At 37.6% G+C, this 12,850-nt stretch overlaps 1 protein-coding gene across 7 annotated transcripts in view; it reads right to left on the bottom strand.

Moving 5' to 3' along the window:
• The window catches only part of IQCK (IQ motif containing K), a 153,587-nt gene that overhangs the window by 115,592 nt on the left and 25,145 nt on the right, over positions 1-12,850 (bottom strand). For 6 of the 7 annotated variants that reach the window (XM_074205303.1, XM_074205306.1, XM_074205300.1 and 3 more), the window contains exon 3: positions 10,376-10,514. The exons of the other annotated variant lie outside the window; for it this stretch is intronic. In XM_074205303.1, coding sequence (XP_074061404.1) covers positions 10,376-10,514 — 139 coding nt within the window. The remainder of the gene's footprint in view (positions 1-10,375; positions 10,515-12,850) is intronic. 7 annotated transcript variants of the gene reach the window in all.

Genomic DNA, 12,850 nt, shown 5'->3' with positions numbered 1-12,850 from the left:
TCTCCAGAAAGGTTGGATGAGTTCATAGCTCCACCAACAATGTAAAAGTATCCCAGATTTCCCACAACCCTTCCAACAATGATCATTATCCTTTCTGGTCATATTGGCCAGTCTGAGAGGTGTGAGGTGGTACCTCAGAGTTTTAATTTGCATTTCTTTAATAAGTAATGATTTAGAGCAATTTTTCATATGACTTTGGATTGCTTTGATCTCCTCATATGTAAATTGTCTCTGCATATCCTTTGACCATATATCAATTAGGGAATGGCTTTTTTTTTTTAAAATATGACTCAGGGGCAAAGCCAAGATGAGGACAGGAGAGAACCATCCCTTAGGTGCTCTACCTCAAAACTTATAAACTAAGAACTCTAACTAAATTTTTGAGAGACAGAATACACGGAGGGATCCAGTGAGACAGTTCTCCAACCCAAGGTAACCTGGAAAAGAGAAGAAAGGCTCCACTCCACAGGGTTGGAGGGGCAGCCCACCAGTATGAAGGAACTTAAGCCTCCCAGAGGCAGCCCCAGGGTGCTGGGAGCAGCAGCTCACAGAAACAAGGGCAGTTTCCTGATTTACACTCCAGGGAGCACCAGGAACAACTTGGGGGGGATCAGCAGGGGGACCTGTACCAGAGCAAGCACATGAAGCCCAGCCCTCAGGGTGGCAGCCCAGATACAGGAACCAGAAGAAGGCTGAGCCAGTAAACAGGAGCCCCCAGGGCATGAGTGCTGAGCCTAGGGAGGGGAGTGCAGGGAGACTGCTGAGCTGTCTTCCATCCCTGGAACAGGACTCTGGGGTTCTGATCACATTCAGATACTGATCCCAGTCTAGGTCCCCCATAGAACACCAGGGGCCCCCTACCTGAGCCCCATGGCAGAGGGGTATGCTTATGGTCATTCACGGACCAGGAGGGACGACAGAGCCTCACACACTGAGATCCTTGGAGGGGGGGTGTCCCAATAATACTCAAAAGCTCAGGAAGAAGCCTAAAACCAGGCACAGGCTCAAGAAATGAGTAAGCAGAGAAAAAAGAGGAACACCATTGAGAAATACTTTGCCTGTGATCCCAAGAAGGATCAAAATACTCAATATGAAGATGAGGAAGTACAAGCCCCTGCATCTAAAGACTCCAAGAAAAACAGAAATTGGGCTCAGGCTATGACAGAGCTCAAAAAAGATTTTGAATATCAATTGAGGGAGATAGAAGAAAAATTGGGAAAAGAAATACAGAAAAAACATGAAAATGAAGTCAGCAGCTTAGTCAAGGAGGTCCAAAAAAATTCTGAAGAAAATAACATGTTAAAAACCAGCATAGGTCAAATGGATAAAACAGTTCAAAAAGTTATTGAGGAGAAGAATGCTTTAAAGAGCATAATTGACCAGATGGAAAAGGAGATGAGAAAGCTCTCTGAGGAAAACCAATCCTTCAGACAAAGAATGGAACTGAGGGAGGCTGCTGATTTTATGAGAAATCAGGACACAATACTTTAAAATCAAAAGAATCAAAAATTAGAAGAAAATGTGAAACAACTCATTGAAAAAAAACAACTGATATGGAAAACAGATTTAGGAAAGATAATTTTAAAATTATTGCAATACCTGAACTTCATGATCAGGAAAAGAGCCTTGACATCATTTTCAAAGAATTACTACAGGCAAAATGCCCTGAAATCCTAGAAACAGAGGGCAAAATATAAATGGAAAGAATCCATTGATCTCCCCAAGAAAGAGATCCAAAAAATACAACCCTCAGGAATATTATAGCCAAGTTCCAGAAGGCCCAAGTCAAAGAGAAAATATTACAAGCAGCCAGAAGGACACAATTCAAATACCGTGGAGCTGTAGTCAGGAGCACACAGGACTTAGTTGCAACTATATTAAAAGCTCGTAGGGCTTTGAATATAATATTTCAGAAGGCAAAAGAGCTCGGAACGCAACCAAGAATCAATGACCCAGCAAAACTGAATGTCCTCTTCCAGGGTAAAAGATGGGCTTTCAATGAACCAGGGGAATTTCAAATGTTCCTGTTGGAATGGCCAGAGCTGAACAGAAGGTTTGATCTTCAAATACAGGACTCAGGTGAAACACAGAGAATGGAAGAGAAGGGGAAAATATGAGGGACTTAATGATGATGAACTACATGTATTCCTGTATAGAAAAAGATACTGATAATATTCATATGAACCTTCTTATTTAATAGAGCAGGTAGAAGGAGCTTTTATAATTGAAGCACAGGAGAAAGCTGAATTTGAAGATATAATGTGGTGTAAAAATGGAGTCAATAGATAAAAGGGAAATGTAATGGGAGAAATAAAAAGGAGAGGGGGAATAGGCTAAGATATTCCATATAATAAGATTTTTCTTTATTACAATGAGCTACTGCAATGATATGCAAGGGGGAAGGCAAGGGGGAATGAGGGAATCTTTGCTCTCATCAGAGGTGGCTAGGAGAGGAAACAGCATATATATACTCAATTGGGTAAAGACATCTGGAGTTAAGAAGGAGAGAAGGGGGATGGGGGAAGGGGGGGACGTGAGTGATAGAGGAGAGGATGGACCATGGAGGGAGAGTGGTCAGATATAACACAATTTCTTTTTTTCACTTCTTGCAAGGGGCTGGGATTGGATGGCTTGTCCGGGATCATAGGGTCAGGTGGATGCTGGGCCTAAGGGGTGATATGTGGGCTTGGGGCCTCTTGACCCCAGTGCTGGGGAGCAGTCTGCTATGCCACTCAGCTACCCTACAGCAGAGATAGAATGAAAGGAGAGAGAAAATATAGTACATGGTAGTGGAGAAGTACGAATAGAGGGAGTTGCGATCAGCAATGGCAAAGGTGGAAAAATATGGAAGTAACTTTTGTGATGGACTTATCCTAAAGAATGTGATCCACCCGTGACAGAGATAGTGGTGTTAGAACACAGACAGAAGCACATTTTTCACTATTATTATTTTTAGGGGGAGGTTGCAGGGCAAATGGGGTTGGGTGGCCTGCCTGGGGCCACACAGCTGGATGATTGTTGGGTGCCTGAGGCCAGATTTTGACCCAGGTGTCCCTGGCTCCAGAGCTAGTGCTCTGTCCACCACCTGGCCACCACTACTATTATTATTATTATTTTATTTTATTTTGGGTCTTTTTTTTTTTTTTGGTTTTTCCAGGGCAATGGGTGGTGGCTTGCATGGGGTCACACAGCTGGGTGATGGCTAGGTGGCTGGGGCCAGATTTGGGCACAGGTGCTCCTGGCTCCAGGTTCAGGGCTCTGTCCACTGTGCCACCTGGCCATACATAATATTTTTTTATCTCAATTTTAATTTTTTTCTCTCCCCTCTACTTTATCACTCATGCAGGTCTATATTTTTTTGGGGGAGGGGGCATTATGTTTACTCAAACAAGAATATTTTAGTAATGTATAAGAAAACAGTATTTGTACAAAATAATAAAAAATGACTCAGTTCTCTGAATATTTTAGAAATCAGTCCTTTGTCAGAAACATCAGTTGTAAAGATTGTTTCTCAATTTACTACATTTCTTTTGATCTTGGTTACAGTGGTTTTGTCTATGTAAAAGCTTTTTAATTTAATGTAATTGAAATCATCCAGTTTGTTTTTAGTGATGTTCTCCATCTCTTCCTTAGTCATAAACTGCTTCCCTTTCCATAGATCTGACAGGTAAACTAGTCCTTGATCTTCTAATTTGCTTATAGTATTGTTTTTTATGTCTAAATCCTGTATCCATTTGGATCTTATCTTGGTATAAGGGTGTGAGGTGTTGGTCTAATCTAAGTTTCTTCCATACTAACTTCCAATTTTCCCAGAAGTTTTTATCAAAGACAGAGTTTTTATCCCAATAGCTGGACTCTTTGGGTTTATCAAACAGCAGATTACTATAATCGTTTCCTGCTATTGTACCTAGTCTATTCCACTGGTCCAGCACTCTATTTCTTAGCCGATGCCAGACAGTTTTGATGACTGGTGCTTTATAATATAATTTTGGATTGGGTAGGGCTAAGCCCCCTTCTTCTGTACTTTTTTTCATTGAATCCCTGGAAATTCTTGACTTTTTATTTCTCCATATGAAGTTACTTTTTCTAACTTGTCAAAGTAATTTTTTGGAATTTTGATTGGTATGGCACTAAACAGCTAGTTTAGTTTTGGTAGAATTGTTATTTTTATTATATTAGCTCTACCTATCCATGAGCAGTTGATTTGCCCAGTTATTTAAATATGATTTAATTTGTTTGCGAAGTGTTTTATAATTGTTTTCAAAAAGTTTCTGAGTCTAACTTGACAAATAGACTCCCAGGTATTTTATATTGTCTGAGGTTACTTTGAATGGGATTTCTCTTTCTAGCTCTTCCTGCTGTAGCTTGCTAGTCATATATAGAAAAGTTGAGGATTTATGAGGGTTTATTTTATATCCTGCAACTTTGCTAAAATTGCTAATTGTTTCCAGTAGTTTTTTAGATGATTTCTTAGGATTCTCTAGGTATACCATCATGTCATCTGCAAAGAGTGAGAGTTTTGTCTCTTCCTTCCCAACTCTTATTCCTTCAATTTCTTCTTCTTCTTCTTCTTCTTCTTCTTCTTCTTCTTCTTCTTCTTCTTCTTCTTCTTCTTCTTCTTCTTCTTCTTCTCTAATTTCTAATTTCTAATAGGATATTGAATAGTAGTGGTGATAATGGATATCCTTGTTTCACCCCTGATCTTATTGGGAATGCCTCTAGCCTCTCCCCATTGACTATAATGCTTGCTGATGGTTTCAGATAGATACTGCTTATTATTCTAAGAAACAGTCCATTTATTCCTACACTCTCTAGTGTTTTTAGTAGGAATGGGTGCTGTATTTTGTCAAAAGTTTTTTCAGCACCTATTGATATGATCATATAATTGACACTTGAATTTTACTAGCTGTGTGTCCTTGGGCAAATCATTTAACCCGACTACTTTGCATCCAGGGCTATCTCGTGTTGTCCTGATCCATACCTGGCCACTGGACCCAGATGGCTCCAGAGGAGCATAAACATTCCCTCACTCAAATACAATTCATGTTCTTGTCATGGCATCAGTTTCCCTGATGTCACGTTCAAGAATGATGAACAAACATCATCATCATTTCTGTCATAGGCCCTACCATATTTCCAAGCACTTCAGTTTTTTCCCCCTCACTGTCCCTCATCCCTTATATCTAATCAGTTGCCAAACTTTGAAGAACTACTTCCACAACACTTCTCTAACTGGAACCATTCATTCTGTCCACTCACAAAGCCATCACCTTTGTTAAAAGTAGTCTGGTTGAAGTCACAAAGCAACCAGAAATCCAGGAGACAGCACAGGCAAGACAAGTCAAACCATCTCCACCTTGACCACCACCTTCGCTCAGATACCACTAAAGCTAGCTCAGGACCTGAACCCAAGAGTCTTGGAAATAGCAATGCCCCCATAGGTCACTAGTTCTGCCGCCAGCCAGGAATCCATAACCACCACTGAGGGGAGCAATCTCTGTGGAGAGGGGACTTACTTACCTCACCACTAGCAACATTAGTTGATGACATATTGCTACTAATATTTAGGCATACCCAAAAGCCCTAGAAATGATAGCTCTCCAGAGGGCTAGTCCTGCCTTGAGCCCAGGCCCCAAAGCCATTATCCTAGGAAGCAACACATGTAGAAACTGGATCTGGCAACTGCTTTCATGGTCCTGCAACCTTCTTTCTTTAGTAATTCTCCTGAAAACCGGCAAAAGCAAGTTTGTACCCTTAAATGGTTATCAGAAATAGATAAGATTTTAGCAGTGAAAATACTAAAAAAGATGCATAGAACCTTTCCATCCAACTTCCAGTGGATGTTAATTATATATGTTGTCTCCTGTTTACATACACACACACATATATGTATAAGCTCTTTGAAAACAGGACATGTCTTGCTTTTCTATTTTTTCTGTAGTATTTAACATAACAGCCAGGATAATTACAACAGCTTCCTAATTGGTCTCCCTGCCTCAAACTTCTCCCCACTGCCGCCCATCCTCCAAACGACTGCTAAAGTAGTTATTTTTTTAGTTTTTGCAAGGCCATGGGGTTAAGTGACTTGCCCAAGGTCGCACAGGTAATTATTAAGTGTCTGAGGCCACATTGGAACCCAGGTCCTTCTGACTCCAGGGCCAGTGTTCTATCCACTGTGCCACCCAGCTGCCCCCAAAGTAATTTTTCTTAAACATAGATCTGAACACATCACTACCCTACTCAATAAACTCCAGTAACTGCCTATGGAATCTAAAATAAAATACAAACTCCTCTCTTTAGCTTTAAACCTTTCACAAGGTAGATACAGCTTATTGTTTCTGTCTCAATGTCCCTTCTTGCCCTCTGTGATATAACCAAATTCATCTTCCCCCTCTTCTTCATCCAAAAGAATGACAATCCATCTCCCCTTTAAATACTTGATTTGGTTATGCCCCATACTTGAAAGGCACTCCCTTCAGCTGGTCTCATAGACTCAAACGTTTACTTCATTACGCATCTCAAACATCACCTTCTTCTATACCATCTATCTCATATGCTCAATTGCTCATGCCCTCTCCTCTCAAACTACCTTGTCTTTGCTACTTGTGTTTGTTTGCATTTATTCTCTTTATATGTATTTTATAAACACTTATACATATATTTGTGGATTTACTAACTCTTAGGCAACATTTGCTAACACAGAGGTTCCAAATCACAGAGCTAATAAATTGGCCAATAACTACCAAAATTCAAAAATATGATTGTAAAAATCAAAGGCATTCCTTTATAGTAATTCCAATTAGTAATTGGTAATTCCAATTAGTAATTGGTAATTCCAAAGACTTATATTTTTTCATAGGAGAATAGACCTTTATTCAAAATATAAACTCTGAATTTTAAAAACAAAAAAGAACTTTCCAGCATAGAAATAGTAAGTATTTATGCTTTCAGTGGTATGGTTGACTACCTTCATTGTTCCAGATCACAAGCTTTTTATATATTCAAAGATGATTTCTGAAAGTGGGTATGGACAGAAACTTTTATTATCCAGCTGATGAGTCTTTCTACCCTTATCTATCCTGTCCATGTTACATTGTTCAGTCTAGATACTTTTCCAAGTTGATAAAGTCTGTCAAGAGTTTATATTCCTTTCAAAAGCCAGATGAAGCATTGTTGAATAATTATTTGTAGATGCATAGACCTGATTTGTAAAAGTATAGAAATTGTTACAAAGTGCAGCAGTATTTCAAAATTTAGTAATAATAAGTATTAACATTAATGCCCATGATTATTGTGCTTATTATTATTTTTGCTTAATTTGTTATAAGGATTTTTTCCTTTTTCTTCCTACAATTAATGGTAGGTGGAAGAAAGAAAAGATAGTTATTTAAAAATTAGAAAAAATGAAATTTAATTAAAATAAAATAAAAAAATTTAGGTCCTGCATTCAAGTCAAGAACAGAAAGAATAGAGGATATTTATCATCCTGAACCACCTTATTTACCCTTTTTTTTGGTCTCTGCTGTGTCTATCTTTGTCAGGTCAGGTCTTTCTATATCTTTCTATCATTCTTCCTCCTTGCTTCCCATCCCCCTTGCTTATTTAACTGGCCATCAAATACCACTGAAGTGGTCATGTGTATATGCATTCCCAATTCAATAAATATTAAGCATCTTAGGAAATCTATGTGTCATTTGTCATGTTTATCAAGTAAATACAAATAAATGACCTCATTTTTTTAAACTAAATTTTTCTTCACCTAAGAAATCTGTAAATCCCTGCTCTGATGCCCTCCCTTGGTGTGGATGTGACCCTGGACTCTTAAAGGCTAGGCTAGCACAGCACAATTTCTGGTAGAATCTGCCAAGTTGGAAAGTTATGAATGGACCCAATGATGGATGATGGTTCTGTCTTGTAAGAACTATTCCATTTAAATTCAGAGAGATTCATTGCTAGAATATATGAATGAATTTTTTCAGTTACAATAGTATTTCTAGAAGTCTCTGATTATGAGGAAGGGTAAGAATCAATGTGCCTAAGTGGAGATAATGGCTGAAACAATGAAATCTTGCACCCTTAAAGAACTAAAGCAACTTTAAAAAGAAGTGGAATATTTTTCCCTTTAAAAATTAAAAATGAAGGGGGAAGCTAGGTGGTGCAGTGGATAGAGCACCAGCCCTGGAGTCAGGAGAATCTTAATTCAAATGTGGCCTCAGACATTTGATACTTACTAATTGTGTGACTTTGGGCAAATCATTCAACCCCATTGCCTTGCCAAAAAAAATTTTTTTAATTTAAAAAATCACTTGAAATAATTAGCAACTTTAGCAAAGTTGCAAGATACAAAATAAACCCACATAAATCATTAGCATTTCAATATATTTCTAATTAGACACAACAACAAGAGTTAGAAAGAGAAATTCCATTTAATGTAACTGTAGACAACATAAAATATTTGAGAAGCTTCCTGCCAAGCCAAACTCATCCAAAAGAAAAAACAAAACCATTTGGTATTGGCTAAGAAATAGGGTAGTGGATCACTGGTATAGATTAGGTGCTAAAGATACATTATTAAATGATTACAATCATCTACTGTTTGATGAATCCAAAGATTCCAGTTTCTGGGATAAGAATTAACTCTTTGATAAAAAAAAAACTATTGGGAAAATTGGAAGATAAGTAGAAACTAGGCATAGATCAACATCTCACACCCCATACCAAGATAAGATTGAAATGAGTTCAAAATTTAGGAAAAAAAAGGTGATATCTTTTTATTTATGTTTTTGCAAGGCAAATAGGGTTAAGTGGCTTGAATGAGGCCACATAGCTAGGTAATTATTAAGTGTCTGAGGCCAGATTTGAACTCAAGTACTACTGACCCCAGGGCCGGTGCTCTATCCACTGTGCCACCTAGACACCCCAAAAAGGTGATATCTTAAGCCAATTAGGAGAGTTAGTATACCTGCCAGATCTATGGAAAGGAGAACAGTTTCTGACCAAAAAGAGATAGAGAACATTATAAAATGCAAAATAGATAATTCTATTACATTAAATTGAAAAGTTTTTGTACACATAAAACCAATGCAAACCAAGATTAAAAGGAAGGCAGTAAATTGAATAACAATTTTTACAAGTAGTATTTCTGACAAAGGATCCATTTCTAAAATATATAGAGAAGTGAGTCAAATTTATAAGAACACAATCGATAAATGATTAAAAGATATGAAAAGGCAATTCTCAGATAAAGAAACTAAAGCTATCCATAGACATATGAAAAAATACTCTAAATCATTATTTCTTAGAGAAATGAAAATTCAAACAATTCTGAAGTACTACCTTACACTTATCTAACTGATCAATATGACTAAAAAGGAAAATGATCAACATTGGAGGAGTTGTGGGGAAACTGGTGGAGTTGTGAATTGATCCAACCTTTCTTGAAAGTAATTCAGAATTATGTCCAAAGGGCAATAAAACTGTGTATATTCTTTGATACAGTAATATCACTATTAGGTCTGTATCCCAAAGAGATCTTGAAAAAGAATAAATAACTCACCTGTACAAAAATATTTATAGCAGTTCTTTTCATAGGATCAAAGAATTGGAAACTGGGGATTAGAACGTAACTTGGCAATAAATTAACAGACTGTGGTATACATACATATATATGTATGTTTGTGTGTGTGTGTGTGTGTGTGTGTGTGTGTCTGTGTGTGATGGATCACTATTTTTCTGTAAGAAATGAGGCACAGGACTCCAGAATAGCCTGGAAAGGCTTATATGAATTGATGCCGAGTGAAGTAAGCAGAACCAGAAGAACACCTACCCACACTAACAACATTAGGTGATGATCAACTATGATGAACATGTTTCCTTTCAACAGTACAATAGTCAAAGACAATTCTAAAAGATTTGGGATGGAAAATACCATATGCAGACCAAATTACTATCTTCAATTTTTAAAAGTTGTCCTATGTATTTCCCCCCTCTAATGTTTTTCCCCATTTTGATTTGATTTTTCTTTTACAAATTGATTAATATGAATTTATGTTTAGCATAGTTATATATGTATAGCTTATTTTAGATTGCTTCCTATAACAGGGAAGAAAGGGAAGGAGGGAGAAAATTGAAGCTCAAAACCTTGCAAAAAAATGATTGTTGAAAACTACCACTGCATGTAGTTGGAATAATAATAATAAATAAATAAATGGAATGATTGAATGAATGAATGAATAAATAAATAATTTGATAAAAATAATAAATTAATTTTAACTCAAGTGACCCTCATTTGATTCCCCCCCAGGATACTCATTTAAGGCTCTATGCTAATGTCAAAGGGAAATCAGAAAGTATATTTTCTTATTATCATACTTACATGTTTTGGGATCAAAAACTTCTGGAGCTTCAGGCGCTACACAAGGTACATCTTGGACAATGGCATAATTTTGTGTAACTTGAAAAAAGCTCTCTGTACTTAAACCTTGGAAAACTGTTGCCTCCAATGGAGAAGAAACCTTTAAAAATCAATTTACATAAATAGTATAAATAATTTAGTTTTTCCTTGTAGAATCACATAGAATTCAATATTAAATGTTTTTCTGGTGATCTAGATGTTGCAATTACTTTTTAATGATTACAATGGTATTTTAATCATAAGCTATTAGGTTTTTATGCTTTCCTGTATTAGCAAATGCTATATAGTAGGAAATTCCTTATATCAATAACATCACAGATAAAGTTCCTGCCACATATATGTGTAAAATTATTACCATTGAGCAAGCCTGTAAAAAAAAAGATACTTTTATAATGAATTATATTTGGAGTAAGAAGATCTGGGTTCCCATCCTGGCTCCAATTATTATTAATTATGTGATTATGAGCAAGTACTGAATATTTAGAAGACATACTCATCACAACATCCAGGAAATAGTTTGGGAACATAATGAAGAACATATGAATGAAGACCAATAGAGGTAAAAAGGAAAACAATATTAATACTAAAATATATTACATATCACCTAGGCAAAAAGAGGGAATAGATCATAAGCCTAGCATAAAGATATAATCTAGAGGGATGAAGGACTTCAACTATATCAGTATCTGTTGGATTTTTTTCTCTGCCAAAGGCAGAGAAACTAATAAATTCTTAGCTTTCCTTAATGATAGCTTGACCCTTCAAAAGGTAGAAGGGGGAACTGCTCTTCTGGACCTGATTTTTACAAATAAAGAAAAACTGGTTGCTGAAATAGAAATTCTTGAAACCTTGACTACTTATGAAAGAGAGAAAAACCAAATATAATATGTATGACATGATCTGCTATATTTTGAATTACAGATATCAAAGAGTTTGGATAGAGAGAATCCTAAAGTTTGGACTTTGAAAGGAAAAGTCATTTCAGAAAGAATGAAAAGTTTTCAAGAGGAAACTTATTTTTAAAATAATTTTTATCACCTTCATTTCCAAATATCTCTCCTAGAGAACCAGAGAATAAAAGAAGAAAAAGGGAATTAATTAAAACTAATCAATCTGACAATATAGACATTCTTCCATTCCTATGATCTCCTATGACTGAAATTACTAAATAACAGCAATCATTTTAGTAAAAAAAGTACAAACAGCTGGAAAAGGATCAGGAAGAAATTCATGCAAAAGATAGTGCATGAACCTAACCTTGAAGAAAACTAAGAATAATAAAAGGAAGAGGTGAGGAGGGGGCTCAATGCAGGAATAAGCTATAGTCTGCATGGGATTAGAGTTGGAAGTCCCATATAGTAAAAGTAACCAGGGCAGATTTATTGGCTTTCATACTGTGTGTAAAGAAGACTAATGTGATATAAGACTGGAAAGGTAAACAACAACCAAGTTGTGAAGGAGCCTAGCTAGAGAAGCTTGAAAGCATTACTGATATTAGATTATGGAGTTTACCAAGTAGGGAAGTGATAGGACCAGGTGAGGAAGCTGAGTTGAACTGGAAAGACTGGAGGCAGGTAGACTAAGTAGGAGACTACTGCCACAGTCCAGATAGGAGATGAGACAGACTCAAAGTAGGATAAAATTCCAGGAAAGATGTTGGGAGCAAGAGCTCATGTATAGATGCCCTATGGATTGAATGAAAGAGAAACAGCTGTCCTATTGGAAAGAAGACTTAAAAAGGGATATGCTTAACTACATGAAAGGTTATTAGGTGTATATAGATCTAGATGCAATGTGTAGGACTTGCAGAGAAGCTTTTTAAATTCAATATAAGGAGAAATTAACAATTAAAATTGTTCAGAGAGCGAAAGAACTTCAGCTTCCTGGAGGCAGCCCCAGGGCTCTGGGAGACATGGCTCACAGCAGCGGGGGAGTTTCCTGACCTATGCCCCAGGGAGCACCGGGTACAACTTGGGGGAACAGCAGGTGACCTCTGCCAGAGTGAGCACATGAAGCCCAGCCCCCATGGCACACAGCAACTTGTCCAAGGCAGTCCAGATCCAGGAAACAGAAGCAGGCAGAGCCAGTAAGCAGGAGCCCCCAGGGCATGAGCCCATTGAACCTAGGGAGGGGAGTGAAGAGAGACTGCCAAGCTCTGTCCCTGGAACAGGACTCTGGGGTTCTGACCACATTCATTTACTGATCGCAATCTAGGCCCCCCATAGAACAGTGGGCCCCCCCCCAACCTCAGCCCCGTGGCAGATGTGGGGAGCTTATGGTCATTCACAGACCAGGAGGGAAGACAGAGACTCACACACTGAGATCCTTGTGGGACTGTCCCAAAACCTCAGGAAGCACCCCCAAAACAGGCTTAGTTTGGGAAAATGAGTAAGCGGAGAAACAAGAGGAACACCATTGAGAAATATTTTGCCTGTG

Source organism: Macrotis lagotis, chromosome X (assembly GCF_037893015.1).
Source record: "Macrotis lagotis isolate mMagLag1 chromosome X, bilby.v1.9.chrom.fasta, whole genome shotgun sequence".
In the NCBI taxonomy this organism is placed as follows: domain Eukaryota; kingdom Metazoa; phylum Chordata; class Mammalia; order Peramelemorphia; family Peramelidae; genus Macrotis; species Macrotis lagotis.
The sequence above is the reverse complement of the archived record's forward strand: the minus strand, read 5'-3'. Positions and strand labels throughout refer to the sequence as shown.